At 44.7% G+C, this 20446-nt stretch overlaps 3 protein-coding genes across 3 annotated transcripts; 2 read left to right on the forward strand and 1 right to left on the reverse strand.

Annotated features, from left to right (window-relative positions):
* Window positions 1-5594: 5594 nt before the first annotated feature.
* LOC147983489 (heat shock 70 kDa protein-like) lies at window positions 5595-8056 on the forward strand. Its single transcript, XM_087539512.1, has 3 exons — window positions 5595-5769; window positions 7148-7177; window positions 8037-8056. Exons 1-3 carry the CDS (start codon window positions 5595-5597, stop codon window positions 8054-8056), a joined length of 225 nt encoding a protein of 74 aa, XP_087395638.1.
* Window positions 8057-14583: 6527 nt separating this feature from the next.
* Window positions 14584-15183, reverse strand: LOC147983490 (arginine decarboxylase 2-like). Its single transcript, XM_087539513.1, has one exon. The coding sequence runs from the start codon at window positions 15181-15183 to the stop codon at window positions 14584-14586; it is 600 nt and encodes a 199-aa protein (XP_087395639.1).
* An 897-nt stretch (window positions 15184-16080) lies between these two features.
* Window positions 16081-19423, forward strand: LOC125535408 (Phosphoglycerate mutase family protein). The gene is made up of 6 exons (XM_048698464.2): window positions 16081-16251; window positions 16351-16431; window positions 16528-16656; window positions 17811-17873; window positions 18334-18458; window positions 19041-19423. The coding sequence occupies exons 1-6, from the start codon at window positions 16081-16083 to the stop codon at window positions 19231-19233; spliced, it is 762 nt and encodes a 253-aa protein (XP_048554421.2). The 3' UTR covers window positions 19234-19423.
* Window positions 19424-20446: the final 1023 nt, after the last annotated feature.

Here is a 20446-nt window from a genome sequence, read left to right on the forward strand (position 1 = left end):
ACCTCCTCCCCTTCCTGGCTGTACACGGCATCCTCCGCCACCTCCTCCCCCGCGTGCTCCTCCCAATGGCCCTATAGGCAGCACTCAGGGGGCTCATCGTCCAGGTAATTACCTGCCCCCAACTCCCCATCAAACTAGGTTTGTAACTCCAGTTGCACACATCATGATGCTCAGTTGCACCAAACAGGCTACCTAGTTGCGCACGTTGTGTTAGTTCGAGCATCAAAAGATAAACACAACTGACTTGTTTGTCCTGTTCTGCCTATAGGTGATGCCAACCCTCAAAGACCTCCTCCCCCGCCAGGCCCAACTAGCAGTGCCCTTTGTGCTACTCCCAATGGACCTAGAGGTAGGACTCAGGGGGCTCATCACCCAGGTTAGTACCTTCACCGACTCCAAAAGAAAAACTAGGGTGAGTGACTTTAGTTGCACATATCATAGTGCCCAGTTGAACAGAACATGCTGCCTAGTTGCGTGCGCTGTGTTAGTTTGAGGATCAAGCTAAAAATCTAACTTGTTTTTCATGTTCTGCCCATAGGCGACTATAATCCAAGTACCATGACAGGTCGTGCTACTGCAGGTGTTTTTTTCAACTTAACTTGCACACAGCAACCAGTTAATTGCACAAAATGTACTGTGTGGTTGCACAGAACATCAGTGCTGGTTGCACAATAACAAAAACACTAAACTTTTTATATGATTATTACATAGGTGATCGTGACGGTCCTACTGCCCCGTTGGAGGCTGCATCCCTTGCACAAGCTTCTGATGATTTTGTGCCCAGGGATCCTCCAAGGTCTACTACAAAGGGTAGGGCAAAGAGTCGACGGTACAAATCGGCGCTGGAGCTACACCCAAAGAAGAAAAACAAATGCAGCTAGTGCCAATCTACGGAGCACACTGTTGGTGTGCATCCACTCAGGCTCCTGTGATTCTGTTTCCTCATTTGTAACTTTGGAACAAAAAAGGAAAAGAATGATGTTTTTTAGCAATGTTGGGACCAAGTGGACACATTCAGCATCTATGATTCCTCTTTATCTAATTTATGCTCCTTGAATTAGTTCATGCACTGTGTAAAAAAAAGTTGCTATTTGTGCCTTTGTTGGCAACTGGTTAAATATTTAGTTGTTGAACAATTGTATATCCAGTGCTCCTAATGTATCAACAAAAGTGATGATATTAAGTTGCAAACGCAATTACTAGTAGTGTGCAACTACAAAATCTGCTTAAAAAAATTGTACAAACCAGCAACTTCCTCCATGGAGTAGAAAAAAAGAAAAAATGGTACTGACCTACTCCTTGTCGTATCTCAGCAACTTCCTCCATGGGGCGGTGTTGTGCACGTTGGTGACCCAATCATATGCCAGCTTCTTCCTGATGTTGAGTACTTCCTTGGGGTCGTAGTTGGGCAGTTGGCTACCATTCCACTCAGTGGCGTTAAGCAGTGCGAACAACCCACACTCATTACTGCAAAATGGGCAAAAAAATTGTCACATAAAATTAAAACCAAATAAAGGTAATGCACTCTGTGCAACTGCTTATGTCCTACTGTGCAACTGCTTCTGTTCTACTGTGCAACTGCTTATGTCCTACTGTGCAACTACTTGTGTCCTACTGTGCAACTCATTATCTGCCACTGTGCAACTGCTTACGTGCCAGTGTGCAACTACTTATGCGCCACTCTGCAACTGGCTAGATAATCCATTAGAAACTCATAAAAATGATAAAAACAGATTGAAGACTAGTACTGTGTCTTAAAAATACTAAAGATTGCACATGTAGAAAAATTTAAAAACTACAAAATGATGGTATATGATTGAGAAGGAATGAAATGCTTATTGTCTTACTTGCCGAGCTGCTTCGGTACGTCAATGTCAATAATCTGGAAGTGCTCGATGCTGAACTTTGGGTAATGCTTCCTCCATAGCTGGCGTACTGCCCCCGCGATGGTAGAGGCGGTGTTCATCAGCTCAATGTTGTCCAGCGTCCTGTTTGAATCAAGAACTTCGAAGCGTCCGTCCCTCAAGTTGACACTGAAGACCCAATAATGCCTCCCTCCATCCTTATCGGTTACATCAGCGCACTCGAGCACTGGCAGCATGACCTGAAAGCGTGAACGATTTCAGACACAAATACAGGTTGTAGCTAAGAAAAACAGTACTAAAAGACTTGGTCAAGTTAAAAATAGGTTGCAACAAGTATGTGCCAACTAACAGATGTGTCATGTGCAACTGGACATGCTGTGGGTGCCAACTAAAAAAAGATTGATCATGTGGGCACAACACTCACCAAGTCTTTCTTGTCGAGATGGTTCTTGTAATCAAATTTCTTGCTTATCTCATTCACATTGTGGATCCCTTGCTGTAATTTTATCTGCAGAGATTATAAAACATGGCTCAAAACTCCTTAGTAGGTGAAAGGCCTCCCTCAAATGGTCAACGAAAAAAGTGCTACAGAACAAAGATGAGGGTAAAAAGAAGGTTTTGGAAAAACTTACAGAAAACCTCAGTGGCATAACAACCTTCTTTGACCCTTCTGGTAAGTTATCCATGATGTGTAAGATTCCAGTCTCAATAACAATTTTTGACAACCATTGAACCGGCTTCATCGAATCAACTAACTCCTTTAAAGAAATGTAGAAAGCACCATACCTGATTATCTCAGGGCTGATTATTTTTTGAAAGCAATAAAAAGACAAGTTAGCTCGAAGGGTCACAGCAGCAAAAAAATGTGCATGAAATTGAAAACAGAACAGTGTGCAACTAAAAGCCTTGTTCTGTGCAACATGCTATGCTTTCTGTGCAACTAAGTGGCTGGTCCTATGCAACTGAAAAAGATATGTATGTAGGCTGTGGGGAGTTAGTTTACCTGGTAGCTCCATCATCTGCTCCTTTGTGATGCTTGACCCAATACAAGAGGGCAATGTAAAGCTTGTTCACTGCCTCATTGGTGCTGAAAGTCTTCTTCTTGTTGTAGTCGATGAATGGAGACCTTTGAGATGCTGCGGGCCTTATTACCCTCCTCTATCTTCGTGCAATAGGTGTTCCCGAAGAACTGCTCATGCCAGCTTCTGGTTCTGCGCATATCGGGGTGTGGAAATTCTCTGGTGAACCAACATCTAGCTCTTGAGCTATTGCCTTGCCAGCATCAGCAGCATCACATCCTTCATTCACAGCTGCTGGGTCCAACTCACACTCATCAATGCAAATCACACCGACTTCCGTTGTTTCTGTTGCTGGAGCAGGTGCTGGAGCATCACCATCTATGCCGAGGTCAAAAGATGGTGCATCGCAGAACCCATCACCATGATAAGACTTTGATCTTCGTAAGGGTTCAAGGACCAGGGCATCTCCTTGCGGCACAAACACGGATGCATCGTTCACTGACTTGGTTCGCAATAGTGTTGTAGTTGGCGGCCTTGGAGGCTTGCACCTACTTATAATGTTGAACACCTCCTCTTGTGTTAATGGTTGCTGAAAGTCAGCTCTTGGGGACGGCACTTTGATAGTTGGATCACCTCCTTTTGTGTTTGGCATTGAAGCATCTCTATGAGTAGGCACCTTGGGGCTTGCAGTTGCAGTGGTGCCTTCCTGACCAGCTGTGGTGGTTTTGACTGTGACCATGCTGCTAACTGACACATCAGTTGGCACACTGGTATCTATAGTTGGCATCTTTCCAGCCTGAGTTGGCAGCAACCTAGCAGAACTTGGCACCCCTGCATCAATGGCTGCGGCTTGCAGTTCTCTCTCGTCTCTGAACCCCAAACCTTTTGTGGCATGTTCCCCTTTGTGCCCCTGGCAAACTTGACAATCTTCTCCTTAGGTGGTTTTGGTGGAACTGTTGAAAGGGGAGTCTTCCCCTTGATCTGTTGAACTTCTGTGACATTGGTTGGTTCTCTCCTCACTACAGTTGGCATATCAGTTTGAAGCACAGCTTCCTTGACCATATTTACTTCAGCATCTGCACCCACCATCTTCTCCTTGGTTTGAGGCAACTGCAGATTCTTCTTCATTGAAACTGCTTTGCGCTTCTGGACCACGTGAGGGTTTGCCATGGATGCTGCCTTGCTCTTGCTGGAGCTTAGGTCTGGGAGCTGCTTTAAATATTCCTTGTATTTTTCCTTTGAATGAACCCAGTCAAGACCCTTTCCTGCTTCCTCCATGTCAATTTGATTCTTTTCAGCATCACTTGATAAAAACAGGCTCTTGTCAATGGCAAAGTTGATCTTCTCACACATATCTTTGTCGCTGAAATCTGGCACGGGAAAGGTGGTTGGCAAAGCTGGCTTCAAGTTGCAAAGCTTGAACATATCAATGCTGCCCTGAGACTCTGCTTCGTCATTTTTCTTTGACTTCGGCAAATCCTTGTCTTTCCAGCAAGTTTTGTCAATCAACATCTATAGTGTGCTCCTGCTACTCAATGAATTGCTGTTGCTCGCAGGGGTGGCAGAAGTGTTAGTCCTCCTGGATGTGTTGCCACCTGTACCACCAGAAACAGGGGCGTTGTCATCATCATCGTCATCGCTGCTGTCGCTGCCTCCATTGGATCCCCCTTTATCATCACCATAACCATCCTCATCTTCTTCATCATCGTCTTCTTCCCTCTCACTGACATCAGCTGCTACGCCTTTGTCTTCTCCCCTCTCACTGCCATCAACTGATGCCCCTTTGTTCCCGTCCCCCTCTTTGGCCTCACCTTCTTCTTCCTCCTCCTCTACATCACTATCTTCTTCCTTGTCCTCATCCTCTCCTTTGTCCTCTTCTTGTTTGTCCTCTTCCTCCTCCTCCTCCTCTTCCCACTACAAGAATCCTGTTAATCCATGACGGATTTCTGATGACGTTCTCGGAATTTGTCACAGATCGACCAGCTGAGCCTAAACTTTTTTTTTCTAAACCATCCAGACCGTCACGGACTGCTCATGCTGATGTGTCCTGCTTCCCTCGATCCCGTGTTGCCGAAGCTGCTTTCTGATTGGTTGATACGACTCTCCCACGGATCATGCATAAGCACCGTCCATTCCCCGGGATCCAACGGTAGGGACAACCGCCTCTCTCTCTCTCCTTACTTCTCCACCCCGAGCCGTCGGCTGCTCTTCCACCTAGAGGAACGAAGCCCCTCGGTCCCCCCGGTTTTCTCTCCCACCTTCCGTGATCTCCGCCGTCCCACCTCCCACGATTCATTTGCAGGTCGAGGAAAGGACGTCGCCCCACCGCACCTGCCGGATCTGCTAAGCCAGCGGCCGGATCCACCGAGCCAGTGGCCGGATCCGCCGAGGCAGTGGCCGGATCTCGATCTTCTAGTCCTCCCCGCCTACTCCGTCGGCGGCAGGCAGCAGAAAGGCGCGCGCGACTGCTCCGGCCAGAGGAAGGCGCGAGGTGCGACGCGACGACGCGTGTTCGAGCTGGGCACGACACGGGCGGGCACCACCTCACCGGGGCGCGACCACGGCAGACAACATCGGCGCCCAAATCGCATCCACCGAACCCAAGCGCGGGCTCCGATGGGCGTGCGGTTCTGCGTTCAACAGGAGAGCGTGCGCGAGAAAGAGCGCTGCTAGCGTCTTCCAGTGAACCCCAAAGAGAGCAGAGGAGGGGATGACCAAGGGCGAGGTTCCGTTGATCGGCATCAACCTTGGGACGACCTACTCCTACGTCAGTGTGTGGCAGCAGGTCGAGATCATGGCCAACGACCAGAGCAACCGCATACCACACCACGCCCTCCTACATCGCCTGAACCAGCTCGCAATGAACCCCACCAACACTGTCTCCGGTACGTGCATCCATCTGGAATTTCTTCTAGTGAGTGTAGTCGTTGTTCTATTCCCATGCACTGGATATGATTAGTTGGGGTTGGAACTATGGTTATTTGATAAACCAATGTAGCTGTTGTCGAATCCCCTGTTTCTAAGATTTACTACAGATTTATTAGTAGTTCATATCTGCATCTCTACTCTCTGTTCTGAGATTTGTTTTGCTATGTTATGTTGTCAAATTAGATACTTCAGAATTAAGTTGGGATGCTTCCTTAGGATTGAAATAATGATGTAGTATTTGATTCTGCCGTTTCAGATTGAAGTTGAACATAGCTTAGTTTGGCAGCACCGTTTCTGAAAAACCATAGTAATCTGAAACCTCAGTTTTTAAATGTGTGGGAAATGAATACTTAAGTTTCTAAAAACCATATTTTCCCTCAGTTTTGATAAAACCACTATGTGTTTGGTAAGTGTTGTTTTGACTTGCTGTGCCTTGCTCAACTATACTAATGGAGCTGATCTGCATGTAGAAATGACGCCCAATGCATGCAGCATGTCATGCACGTCAAATCCCCTCCTAGCTAGCCGGGGCAAAATTGTTTTGTGCGTGTACGGGCACATAGCCTATATGCGCATAGAATTGATTGGGTAGGTAGCTTTTTGCCTGCTGCATACAAGTGCTCCAACGACCAATGGATATACTCCAGGAGCAACTTTGTTTAAATCATGCGCTACTCGTGTAATTTGCAGCCATCATTCCAATAGAAGCGTGCAAGATTGTCAGAAGAATGTAACAGGCGCGCCGTCTCTGTAGAGAAACTAACTACCAAACCTGAAGCGCCTAATAATCAGGAGCACTTCATTGAAAAGACAATATATAGAGGGATCAAAGGCGGCAATCGCATTTTATCAACTTTGGATGTAGACGAGCCGACGAGTTCTCTCAGTTCAGTTTAGAAAAAAGAGGTCCCGACCTCTTTTTTAAATATCACAAAAAAACCACAGTATGATAGATACCTTGTTATGTGAAAGTACAGTATTTGTTTTATCCAAACACCTCAAAGTATTTAATACCAAAGTTATTCAGAAACAACGTTATTTTCAAAAAATTGCAAAAATGCTTTGCATCCAATCATAGTATGTGAAATTACCTTAGGATTAAAATTACGCTATTGAATGATCCATATTTCAAATTGAACATTAGTTTCAATGCATTATTAGGTCCTTTCTAGGTTTAATATTCCCAAATTATTTCCAACTTAGATATCAGGTAAGCACATGGACAAGATTGTGGTTTGAAGACAAATCTAGTTCCCTCCAACTTTTGTCTGAAATATTTTTTTGGGAACTGTACTTCAAAACTAAAAGTGATTGATAACTTGATTTGATGCACAGATCACAGTACAAAGTTAAGCTGCCAACGAGGTATCCCTTTCCATCCATCATCCCTGGTTTACACATTTGGTCCAGGATTGGACTCGCCTACTCTGAACAATTGTTTTCTGTTCTGGATTTCATCAGCCTCCTGAATTTTTGGCTTGTGGAATTTCAATCTGAATTCTTGTTCCACTGATAATGTTGGTTTCTATTTAGGTTTAGTGGGGTTATATTCAATACGCATGCTACTGAACAATTTTCCTAGGATGTTACTTAGAATTTTGGCATGGTACTGTGGTGATTTGCAGGTTGGTTGTTTTACTTCTCCATGGCTTCTTGCTACAGCTTAACTAGAATAGTATAAATGGATAAGAACCGAAATTACCATACTAGACTTGAGTTGTGATTTGCCACAGTAAAGTGTTTATACTGCTAGTTCTTTATTGTAGTTTTAAATAGACATGTATATTGAGTGTATCTATATTGCCTCTGTTCGTAGTGATCTACTTCACTTACATTGCCTCTAAATGCTGGAATAGTGAATGTTTGGTAGGAGTGGTAAATACTAATGAATTGATTTTGTTGAGTCAATTGTAGTCATATTTGTGAATGTGCCTTCTATGAGGTTTGCAAATTTGCAAAAAAAAAACTACTTTTATTCTGCAGTGTGATCTTTCATTTATGTACTTAACATCAAATAGGAAAATACATATTGCATTAGAATTATATATTTTTGAATAGAAAATAGGTCTTCTCACAATTGTAAACTGGGTTTGTCTACAAAATAGTAATACAAGTGAGACGTGTGATGCACATTCTCTTTGAGGCACAATTGTTTCCTTTCCTCCATAATATGTATTGTACTGTGCATATAATGATCATTTGCTATTTCCTTATTCCATATCAGCTAGAAACCCATTGGTGTAGTATTTTAATAGCTGCTCAGGAGCTGCCTGTACCAGAGCAAGAATGACATCATCGACTTCTACCTGCTTCATCTCAAGGACAAATCTCATGCAACCCATGGTGCTGCATTTGACACGCACATTTGTAATTTGTTAGTGATTATTGTGTGTAATGTCTGACGTTTTGGACATTTTTTGTGAATGATGGCAATGTGGCTTCAGCGATGTACCTCTGATGGTTATTGTAATTGAATGAAACAATTTAATGGAAATTTGTGGGCTCGGCAAAATTATGTGCTTTGCTGATGGAGAAATTTTTGGGTGTGAAAACTTACTTGTATTATATGTATTGGGCTGTGCTAGCTGGGTGAATTGAATAGGCTGTGTTATTGGGCTGTATTGGAATTATTGGGTTGAAATCTTAATTATAGCCAAATGTAGTGGGCCAAAATTTTAACTGGGCCGGTGATCAAATGGGCTGCCACCTCAGATTCACGGAGGCCACCACGTTAGATGATGACGTGGAATGCATCTTAACGTCGTTATGAGCGCGTCCGTTAAATACTCACCTGTGAAGGTCAAAATCCGTCATGGATCCATGACGGCCAATATCCGTCATGGACTGCGTGGTGGATAAATTATGACGCGATATACATGACGGATTTCAAATCCGTCATGGGTGCCCTTCCATGATGGTTTTGAGCACACCCATGACGGTCTGAATTTGTCATGTATTAACAAGTTTCTTGTAGTGTCTTCCTCCTCCTCCTCCTCCTCCTCCTCTTCCTCTTCCTCCTCCTCCTCCTCCTCTGCATCTTCTTAATTGTCATCCTCATCCTTGTCCTCCTCCTCTGATTCATCCGCATCTGTGTCCTCGTCGTCGTCATCATCTATCGCTGCTTCCATTTCCTCATCTTCTTTTGACTCATCCTCAACAAACTCTTCTTCTTGTATATTTGACCCTCGTCTCTTTCTTTTTGGAGCACGGCGTGACGCCCCAGTTTGCATTGATGGCTGCTGTACGTAAGGATCAATATCTGGTTCCTCGTCATCGATCTTGGCAACTGCTTCAATGAAGGTGCCAACCTGTTCAGTCACAGCCTTGCACAGCTCATTGACCACTTTCGCAATCTTTGCCTTTTTCTGCATCAACACAAAAAAGATTCAGTACTGATTTAGTTAGAAAAAATAATAAAAAGTAAAAATGTCTGTAACTGACCATGATGTGATAAGCAAAAACGACTAATACACACTTTCTGGCCAACTAAAAACATGATTCTAGCCAACTACACATGCACTGTGGCACAAACTAAAAAACATGCATTCTGCCAAAAGTTGATGACAATGGTTGTAAATGAACACTTTGACTGTCCAAAAGAACATGTGCCACTACAAAAGCTTATATGTGCAACTGAACATACATCACAGCCAACTAAATTCTGTATTCTCGCAACTACAAAAGTTATACATGTCCAACTGAACATACATCCCAGCCAATAGAAAAATATTGGTAAGTGATACAAGTTTCTGTATGCAAAACACTAACCTGCGGATTGTATGTTATTGGTAACTTGGATGCCACGAATGCTTCAGCTTGCAAAATTCCACCAAACAGTGGTGTCTGCTCCATGCCTCTATACTCCTCTTTAAGCTGATGTGGAAAAAAAGAGAAACAGAAAATAACAAGGTTATCAAAATAGATTTGTGTGTTGAACGAAACCACACATTACAACCTGTGCAACTACAACAAGATACTGGGGTAGACAAATTCAACTATACATATATGCAACTGAACAAAGACACAAAAACTGTGCAACACACATGGCACCTAAAAAAAGTTTCTACCAACTGATGCAACACATCTGTGCAACAACATTAGTAAAACTGTGCAACTTAAAAAAGATGGTGTGCCAATTTAAAATGAACATATGTGCAGATTGCCAAACTTAAAGCTACAATCTATGCAACTACATGCATTGTTGTGCCAACTGATGACAATTTTCTGTGCAATTTCCAAAAACAGTGACCAGACATCAAAAGAACATAGAAGGAAGACAATGTTGGAAAAAAACAAAAAAGAACTCACTTGTAATTTGCCGAACACACCAGGAGAGATAGTATCCTTCTTGATCACCTTGGCAATTAGAGTACTATCCCATGCATTCGATCGTATCACGCAGTTGCTTACTGGGATGTCATGTACGAGCGCATCAAGGTATAGTATCTGCACCAGACCCAAACAAAAGAAAAAGCCAAGTTCAGTTATTGTTATGAGAATTTCAGCAAACTATAACTGCATAGAAAAAACAGGAACAGATGGAAAAAAGTGGTCGTTTTCACTAACCATCAAGTGATACAAGCAGCAGCAGACAGTTTGCTTCTCCTGGTCCATGTTCTGGAAAGCTTCATTAATGTGTTCTGCTACAAAGAGGCAGATGTTTGTATTCTTTAGCATTTGATGATCTAGCACAAGTCCATAACACTTTGGGCTGAGCTTCAAGGTCGTGGTTGGTGCTAGAAAAGTGCTGAAGGCAACCGCAAGCCAGGCCATAAAGAATGTATCATCCGTTCTTCCAGCCATATCCTGAATCATCTTGAGCCATGTAGTGATCTGGAGATGAGAATTTCCAGTTATGTTGAAAGCCTGTCTGAATCTCCTAGTGGCATCCTTGTCAACTAAATATCTGACTTTTGGACCCCTGTTTGGGAGATCAAATACCCTCTGAACACTGTCAGCATCGACACGGATCCTTCCCCTTCCTGGGAAAACCATTTCAGAGGTCTGTGGCTGGTAGGACTGCACCAGGAACTTAGTGAGGTCTGCTGGAAGTGTGTCTGATAAGTTCAATAGCCCCCCGACCGACCTCGAAACTAGCTCTAATTTCTGTAGTGGGGTTAGAGAGGCGTTGAAATTTGCAAAGCGCGCTGGTGATGCCCTTATCCTGCCTGCTTGTGATGGTCGCTCCACATCTTCCCCTGGAGCCACCTCAACTCCTTCACCGCTGCCCTGTTGATTAGAAAATGAAAGCATTACACAAACATTAAACACAAGAGAAAAAACAAGAATGAAAAAAAAAACTAGCAATCATCATTTGGATCAGTATTAGAATGAGCTATATATTCATAAAATGGATCATGCCAACTAATATGATGTATTTGTGCAACTAATAAAGCTCATGAGCACAACTACAAGACTGCCAGTGTGCAACCTTTAAAAAAATAAAAAAAAGAATGAGACCTAGCAGCTACAAAAAGTTCTAGTGGATGTGCAACAATAAGAAATGATACTGCAACACAAGAAAAAGAGTAACTAAAAAAAGGTTGCAAAGAACTATTCAAATAGCTCATAAACACACACAAAAAACCCACATACCTCAGCATCTGATGCGGAAGATGCGACAGCTTCTCCAGCAACTGCTGCCTGCACAAAAAAATGAGCACTGATGTCAACTATGAAAAGATGCCAACTAGTGAACTACAAGATGCCAACTAATGCCAACTAATGTCAACTGTATTTAAATCAATATGACTAGAGATGTCAACTACAAAAGGTTGTTATTGACAGACTAAAAACAAAAATAGTGGTCCGAACTGCTGCATAATTTCGTCACTATCTAAAAAAGGCGAGAAAAACACTTATATTCGAGATTTTACTTACCCTAGAAGATGACTCAGCTCCCTTGCCAAGTGCTGCACGTCTAGTCCGCTTTACAACACGGAACCGATCAGCATCCTAAGAAAAAAACATGAGCATGGGAAAAAACAAAAAAAATGTTATATGACCCAAACAAAACCAAAAAAATGGACTTGTGTCATCAGCATGCCACTTACCTCAACATCCTCTCCCTGCTCAACACTCTGCGCAGGTCGTGGCTGGCGATTAGCAGGACGCTTCGAGTTCCGGCGAAGCGGCTGACTTCCAGAACGCTGATTAAGCAACCAAAAGAAAACATGAAAAAAAATACATTAGCATACATGCATAAGTTGAAAACAACTCAAAAACAAAAGAAAAAAAAGTGAAAAAAATACATCTCTTCATTGCCATCCGCATCTTCTCCTATTATAACCATTTTTGCCCTGCGGCAGGAAATGCAACAAAAAACATAGTTAGAAGATGTGGACAACCAACTACTACAATGATGCAGCCAACTAGGCAGTAAACCTTGTGCAAACTGGAAATCAAATAAGCCAACTAACTTTTTTCTGCCTAGTTATTACTTGCCAACTGTGACAAGTAATACCTAGGCAGAAAAAAGTTAAGTAAAGGCAACAAGCTCAGTGAGATAACTTATTCTGGAAAAAACGTCCCTAGTTGAACATGAGGGGGGACACATGAAAACAACCACATCCATAACAAAAAGACTTGCACATTGAGAAAAATTAAAATGGAAAATTGGCAAGCATTGGTACTAATTTGCACAAATCAAGGGGTCCTAGTTGCACAAAGCACGAGAATAACACATAAACCACCACAGCCACCACAACGCTGGTGGATTGGGTAGATTATATTGGAAAACTGGAAAGCATTGGTGCTAAAATTGCACAAACAAAAGTCCCTAGTTGCACACAGCAGAGGGGGAAACAGCCAACTCATGCGCAAAATGAGTTAGAAGATGCGCAAAATGAACTATAGAACCAACTAGTACATGGATGCAGCCAACTAATCAGGCAACTTGTGCAACTGAACGACGTGTAGACAGACAACCTAGCACAAAATAGCAAGCAAACTAAGCAGGGCAACTAGTGTCCATTGTAAAACACATGGACAACCAACTTGACCACGAAAGCAGAGCAACTTGTGCAACTCAAAAACAGTATATATATACAGCCAATTAGTATATGGATGCATCCATCTAATTGTGCAAATGAACAACATATAGACGGTCGACCTAGTGCAAAACAGCAAACCAACTAAGCAGGACAAACTAGTGCAGGTGTAGAACATATGGACAGCCAACTAGTAAAAGTGATGTAGCCAACTGAGCAGGCAACTTGTGCAACTGAACAGTATGTAGACACCCAACTAGCAAAAAATTGGTGCAACTGCAGAACATAGGGACAGCCAACTACTATATGAATGAAGCCAACCGGATAGAATTTTGTGCAACTGAAACACAAAGTGTCTACCAACTACACGGCAACTTCTGCAAAACTCGAACACAACTAAGAGACAACAAGTTCACAGAACCGCAATTGCATAGCCAACCAGTTCATAAACTTCCTGCAGCGGCCATGAACATCGAATCAAGGACGAATCGTGGGACAAAAACCACCACCACCACTACCGCACAAAAATGAAGCAAAACATGGCAGAAACACAGCAAGGGCTCCCCCCTATGCAGCCCGCCACATCCGCCACCCGTCGACCTAGACACCACCTCGCCACCGGCGACGAGAGAGAGAGAGAGGGAGGATAGCAGAGGGCAGTCGCGGACGTCTGCCTCGAGCGCAAATCCAACAACCACCTGCACCAACAACAAACGCATTCCCCCCACGAATCCCCACCATTACAGATCCAATGACACTGTGACTAGTCGAACAGAAGCACACCCATCCCACCCGAAAAGCGTCTACACCAAAACGACCGTGCAAGTAAGTTGACCACAGAAATCGCAGAAAACCTAGGAATCCCAGCCCGCCATTTCCGCCGCCGACGACCTCGAGACGACCTAGACCCCCGGCGACGAGACAGAGAAAGGAGAGATGCACTGGGTACCTGCAACGCCGACGAGGGCCAGCAGCGAATCCCCGCGCAGTCCACCGGAGATTTGGAGAGCCGCGGCGCGATTTCGCCGCGGAGCGAGAGCGAGGGCGGAGGAGAGGAGCGGAGAATGGGGAGGAACAAGAGAGAAATGGGGAGAAGGAGCGAGAACGGCTCGCGTTTCGAAAACGGCCGCCCACGATCTACGCCACGCCCGCTTACATGTGGGTCCACGCTCGTCCGGATGAGGACAAACCGCCCACGACCGCGCGGTTGGACGAACCGACCAGGCGACACCTGGCGCTCCCCCGAGGCCGATCGCAAGCGATCGTGTGGTCGCGAGCCGGCCGCCCGGATCGTCTATTTGGTGCGCGGTCACTTTTTAGATTTTAGGTTAACCAAATATCATTCTCTGAAAAGAAGTATTAACCTTAATACCACCTCCGACTTCTTGTATAGGCGCACCCTTTCCATTGTAGGCTTTATTTTTTGGGCATGGACCGCCTCGCATGGGTCCATACAAGTGGGTTGATTATTGAGAAGCGTCTTGAATTCAGTTGCAATGAATATCTAGGTAGACCAGAGATCTAGATCAAGATCTATGGATGTGTCTAGTTATACGATGTTGGTCGGAAAGCAATACTCCCTTAGTTAAAAAAGAACAATGAAGTGCTTTCACCCAGTTGCCAAAAAGAGAGAATGTTTTCACCCTTTAAAATCAACTAGTTCATTGTTCGTGCATTGCTACGGTGGCATAAATATTATAGTGGTTTAACACGTGTCATGTACTTGTGAATCCTTATACACATCAACTTATATTGTCGAACTATTTTCCACATCCACCACTACTACCATAATGGGCACATTGATACATAATAAACAAAGAATAATAATCGTAGATCCCCGAGCTTCCGCGCCACATCGTAGATCCTCTCGGCCAGCAGCCCGAACCTGCCGTGCTTGCCGGTCGTCGACCCGAAATAGCCCAGTAACCTAGTGAGCAGCTTGGCATGAACACCAATGGTCGGCTCAACGCCGAGCCTACGGCTCTGCTCGACGACGATGTCGAGCTCCTCCTCCATCTCCAGCACGATGACGGCGCTGAAGCCCATGGCACGCGCCGCCAGGGTGAGCGCGACGTAGTCCTTGTCCTTGTAGCCGTTGCACACCAGGTAGGCGGCCGGCTTGGCCCTGGTGAGGAGGCAACTCATGGCGATGAGCAGATCCGGCTTGGAGCTGGCCTCGAGCCCGTGGCCGTGCTCGTGGCCGAAGCAGACCATGTCCTGCACCACCGCCTCGTTCTGGTTCACCTTCACCGGGAACACCCCATGGTACGCGGAGCGGTACCCCGTGTGCTTGATGGCCGCCGTGAACGCGGCATGGAGCGCGTCGAGCCGGTGCCGGAGCACGTCGGGGAAGCGGAGGATCATGGGGAACTTGAGCTTCATCTTCTTCTTGCCGGCGTGATCGGCGGTCGTCGTGTTCGTCGCCGTGACTTGGTTGATAATGGAGAGCAGGTCGATCTCCATGCCGGGGGCCGTGTCACGGACGTGGGGTCGTACGCAGAGGTGGCCGTGCGTGCTCACGGCGAAGTAGGGGTCGCCCCAGCGTTATGTTTCTTCTTCGGCGTCTTAGTCGTGGCGCGCCAGATCTAGAGTTCGATAGCATGTCCGGGGTGTTGCCCCGGTCTGATTCGTTCAACGGCAACAGTTTCACTTTTAGTGAGCCACCTTGGAGGTCCGCAAAGCTGCATATCAGTGATGGAGCCGTGTCAAGTTCGGGTGAGGAGGTGATCTGCTATTCTTTTCTTCGGTAGCTGTTGTGGTGGTGCCGGAGGTAGGTGACGGGCGTTGGTGTCAAGCTCAGAGATGTTCTGCTATCTTTTTCAGTTTTGTCATGTCGGTCCTTACGTGACTTATACTTTGTTCACCGACCCGGCAGGACGTCCTGGCGGTGGAGGCGTTTGCCAAGACATATCATATCGAGATTAAGGGGACGAGATTTGAGTGGGATTAGTTTTTGGGGGAGAACGTGTGTGATGCGTGCGTGCATTGGATTAGTGGCTAGTTAGCGGGAGGCAGTGGTTTTGTTTTAGTACTTTGAAAGAGGCACTAGAGGATAGCGGTCAGGCTAATGGCATGGTGGGTAGTTAAAGCATAAAACACGTTTAGTATGATTGGAGCAATGTAGACCGTCAAATCACACGATTTGATGAATAGGATGAATTGATTCTCCGCCTTTTCGTGTTTTTATAGGGGTAGGTAGATAGATAGATAGATAGATTAAAGCCGGACGCCTCTAGCGTCTGTGTTAAAAAAAACTGTAATTTCTTACTTGTACTGTACATGTTAACTCAGACACTCGGTTCTTTTCCGAGGAGCAGAGTGCGGGTTGGGCAAATGGAGGGTTCGACCGGCAACTCGCCGGCGCCGCCGCCCGCCTTCCGGAACAGGTACTGGATCCTCCGCCACGGCCGCAGCGTCCCCAACGAGCGCGGCCTCATCGTCTCCTCCCTGGTACCAGTCCCTCCACCCCAGCTCGCCGTCTTCGATTTCCCTCTGCCACAATCGCTAAATCCAATCGGAAGCTTCAGTTAACTGTTCCGGTCCTGGCAGGAGAACGGCACGAAGCCGGAGTTCGGGCTGGCCCCTCAGGGCGTCGAGCAGGCGCGCTCCGCCGGCGAGTCGCTCCGGAAGGTACGGGATCGAGCTCGAATCTATGGCTTCTCCTTGGATGGGGGATATGCGGTAGCGATTGCCGATTGGGGGAAGTGGCTGATTCTGTGCGTGCAGGAGCTTGAGGAGATGGGTGTGCCGGTGGACTCTGTCAAGATCTGTTACTCGCCGTTCTCGCGGACGACGGAGACGGCCAGGGTGGTCGCCGGCGTGCTGGGCGTCCCATTTGAGGGTCCTAGCTGCAAGGTGAGTGGCTTAATTCTACTACTAGATGGAACCTTGTTCAGTTTTAATCAAGATAATGGTGATGGATTGCATGCTAAGTCTCTCATATTGGTGAGCCAAGTAGCATAGGCATCTGAATGGGTGTGAAGCAAGTAATTTCAGTCTCACTGTTCCTCATGTTTGAACTTCGGATATCTGTCTGGAGGACGTAGCCTTTGGATTCGTTTGGGCATGATATGACTTACCTTTCTGAAGTAGTAAGGTTTACATTTGCTAATTTTCCATGTGTTGGTACTGGTAGGGAAAAAATGATGATAACAGTGATAATTTGTTTATGTAAGTGATAGGTTCATTACATCCACGCTCTTGTAAGACCAAACTATCTATAATCCGAAATTTCTGCATGTGGAAGTCCCATCTAAAGGAAAAACAGAGTGATTGGTGTTTCCCGGTATCGAGAGCTAGTAGTCCTGCCACCTCTTATTTCTGCAGAAATGAAGTGCACAATTTCAGAGAAGTCACAAGAGGCTGGTCATTCTGTAGAACAATTATACTGTGAACGGAACCTGCAAAGTAATAACTGTGAGGTTTACATTTGCTAATTTTCTATCCATCTGTAGGAAGAAATAATAACTGTGGCAATTTGTGTATGTGATGAAACGATAAGTAGTTTAATACATCCACAGGTTGTGTATGACCAAACTATCTGCACCTCTCAAAATTCTGCTTGTGATGCCCAGCTAAAGGAAAAAAATGGAGTGCTTGTGTTTCTCGGTATCAAGAGCTAGTAGTACTGCCGCCTCTTACTTTTACAATAATGAAGTGAACAATTTCAGAGAAGTCGCAAGAGGCAGTAACTAATGGTCATTTCTGTAGAACAATAATACTGTGAACATAACCTGTAAAATAATCCATTAAAAGGGACCTTTAAAACAACTAAGAAACGAAAACTGCTACAGCTGAAAACAGCTCTGTCTCCTAGTTGTCGTGAACCCAATTGTTTAGCCTTATCATTCACTGCAACATCATCCTCTTTTAGATGTTGTCTCCGTGGTCAACAATATATAGTGGAATCGTTCAAAGTTGCTGAAGTATCAGGGATCACTTTCTTCATAAAATTAGTATTTCTCATTAATTGTGACCATCTAGTCCACCAACCAGAGTTTCTTTTGCAGGCAACCGTGGAACTTCGTGAACGTTATTTTGGACCATCATATGAGTTGCTTTCACACGAGAAGGTTAGTTTGTACTCATGTATTGAACCGTGGAGATTCTTTCAAATTATAATAATGTGTGAATTAACATGCTTACCAAAACTCATAGGGGCATCAAATGTGCATATAATAGAGCATCAAATATTCAAATGTTCACTGTTTTAACAAATAAATTTTCATTAGTATGTTGAATGATGATCTATTCCAACCTACTGATAGATCAATTGCACATATATATTGTCAGATGTTAGTCTGTGGATCAATTTGCTTCTACCCAACCATTCCAATTAGTGAGAGTTCATATGACGTTCAAGAGATACCATTGCCTGCTAAACGTATGCCAATGATAATTGAGGCGTCGCCAAGTTGGTTGGTCTGCTGGGCACCATTAACATTTAAGAGGAAACCCTCCTTTTGGCTGTCTGTGGTGTCCGTTTTGATCTTATCTTATTTGCCAGTTATTAAATCTGACATGATGCGGTAGTATGCAGAGGTATGGGCAATAGATGAAGCAGATCCCTTTCTGGCCCCAGAAGGTGGGGAGAGCGTTGCAGATGTTGCTAGTAGACTTGCAGGGGTGCTGTCTTCTGCAGACGTGGAGTTTCATGGGTACTTGTACTTGCATTATTATTGGAATTGGAATCCAAATGATATATCTGTTTATTCATGTTCTGTTATATGTATTTGGTGTTATACCATTACTGAAGTCTATATAAATGGCTTGCTTTAAAGTTAAAACAATCAATATAAATTTCAGTTAATAAGAAGTAAAAATTATATATCTATAGAGTATAAACCGATAGGCTGTAATTCAGTGTCCAGTGTTCTTTTTGTAAAGCACAGTTGCATGTCTTGCCATGCCTTTTCAGTTTTCCATCTACTTTGTTAGAGATCTTATTATCTGGAAAGAATGGTAAGGTTCACAATTTGGTACATAGTGATAACAACTCATACAATTACCTTAGACAGTCTATTGAGTGCAGATAAGTACTTAAACATGAGGAACCACTAAAAAGGTTTACGTTACAGAGCTGCCTTGGCCAAGCTATCAATTAGTAGTCCAGAATGCTGAAGTTCTAACAGTTCCATGCAGATTTGATGCATGACTTGTTCAAGTTACAGCTTGACATTTCTTTACCTGTGCTTCTGTATATCACGCTGGAGCTGACTTGTATGTTTAACTGCATGCAGCTCTGCTGTTCTTATTGTCAGCCATGGGGATCCATTGCAGATCTTTCAAGCAGTACTCAGCGGAGCCAAGGAAAACCCATCTTTCCTCGATGATGTAGCTGGCCTGAGAAAGGAAAGCCTGGTAGTTCCATCCGTGTTGTCACAACACCGTAAGTTCGCACTCAACACAGCAGAGCTGCGCCGAGTTGTGTGACCCGATGCAGATTTGATCCTGTACTGCTATGTCAGTAGATAATTCATGTATCTGTAGATCCTTGTGGAGAGTCTATTGCCCCACGCATGATAAGATGTGGAAAACTGTTGTTCGATGCTACTCCCTCGGCCTCTTTGTTGAGAAACATTAACGCGTTATTTTCAGAGAAATTTTACAGTGCATCATACTACCGATTGGGGTGTGTAGTATAAATCTAATCCAACGGTTGATGTATAGGGCAGTTTAGTCAATTAATAATTTCATACTATTAAGGATGGAATTTCTAATCAATCATCGTCTTCCTCCCGACGAGGGCACCAATCATGTCCATCCCCTCTCACTGGAACATCGGCTGCTGCATAATCTCTCGCCGGTGTGCCTACATCCAGCTAGCCTAGCCACCCACGAGCTAGCTCATGATTCAGTTTTTGAGACGCAGAGGCCGACCCTATCATGCCATCTTTTCTTCTGCGCGGGAGCAGGGGACGCAAAGTTTCAGGAGCAGCTAGCTGGGTGGATCAGCGACGTACTAGAGCGCCCATATTTGTCCAGGCTCCTCGTCTGCATTTGGTTCCAGCGTCGTGAGGCATTGCAGGCCAGCAAGGGAGGCTGACGAGCATCAGAGGCAGGTTTGTCTTGCTGCTCAGCTCCGCTCCTTTGCTCGCCGAATCAATACTCGCCGATGGAACGCTCGGCGGTATGGATTTTGTTCATCTTTCCTGAATCATTGCGATGTATTTCCGTCTTGATGAAAGGCTGTAAGTGCATCTAGTGTCACCCCTAGTTGGTTTTGAAGTATTAACGACAAATCTGGTTGAGGGACTAATGTGTTTGTGAGAATTGTAGGATAACACAGGTAGAAGTCCCTTATTGATTCGGTTTTCCTACCGGAGAGGACCCTTAAAAATGTACGAAGACATTGAAGTCAAAGGTGGGATGTGAAGACATTCACATTGAAGACTATGACAAGAGAAGACAACGTGTGAAGACTATGGAGCGCGAAGACTTAGTTGTTTCGTCGTTCTTTTTCTTCTTTGTTGAGTCATAGGAACCACCGTACTATTAAGTGGGGTCCAAGTGAACCAGTCAGAATGACTGAAGTGATGCTTAACCAAAATCCTATGTCTTCGAGCGAAGACAATGAGAGCAAAACTTATCCAGAGTTGGGTGAGTCAGCTTTGCTTGTAGCCCAAGTAAAGTTACCATGTGTGTT

Source organism: Triticum urartu, chromosome 2A (genome assembly GCF_056163025.1).
Source record: "Triticum urartu cultivar PI428250 chromosome 2A, HENAU_Tu73, whole genome shotgun sequence".
NCBI lineage: Eukaryota > Viridiplantae > Streptophyta > Magnoliopsida > Poales > Poaceae > Triticum > Triticum urartu.

What these genes read in the sequence shown, in the direction of transcription:
- LOC125535408 (XM_048698464.2), top strand. Translation starts at nt 16,081, where the DNA reads ATGTTAACTCAGACACTCGGTTCTTTTCCGAGGAGCAGAGTGCGGGTT. An exon ending in TTGAGGGTCCTAGCTGCAAG is followed by an intron (nt 16,657 to 17,810) that starts GTGAGTGGCTTA and finishes TTTCTTTTGCAG; the next exon opens with GCAACCGTGGAACTTCGTGA. An exon ending in AGTTGCTTTCACACGAGAAG is followed by an intron (nt 17,874 to 18,333) that starts GTTAGTTTGTAC and finishes ATGATGCGGTAG; the next exon opens with TATGCAGAGGTATGGGCAAT.
- LOC147983489 (XM_087539512.1), top strand. Translation starts at nt 5,595, where the DNA reads ATGACCAAGGGCGAGGTTCCGTTGATCGGCATCAACCTTGGGACGACC. An exon ending in CCCCACCAACACTGTCTCCG is followed by an intron (nt 5,770 to 7,147) that starts GTACGTGCATCC and finishes TTTGATGCACAG; the next exon opens with ATCACAGTACAAAGTTAAGC. An exon ending in AAAGTTAAGCTGCCAACGAG is followed by an intron (nt 7,178 to 8,036) that starts GTATCCCTTTCC and finishes ATTCCATATCAG; the next exon opens with CTAGAAACCCATTGGTGTAG.
- LOC147983490 (XM_087539513.1), bottom strand. Translation starts at nt 15,183, where the DNA reads ATGAAGCTCAAGTTCCCCATGATCCTCCGCTTCCCCGACGTGCTCCGG.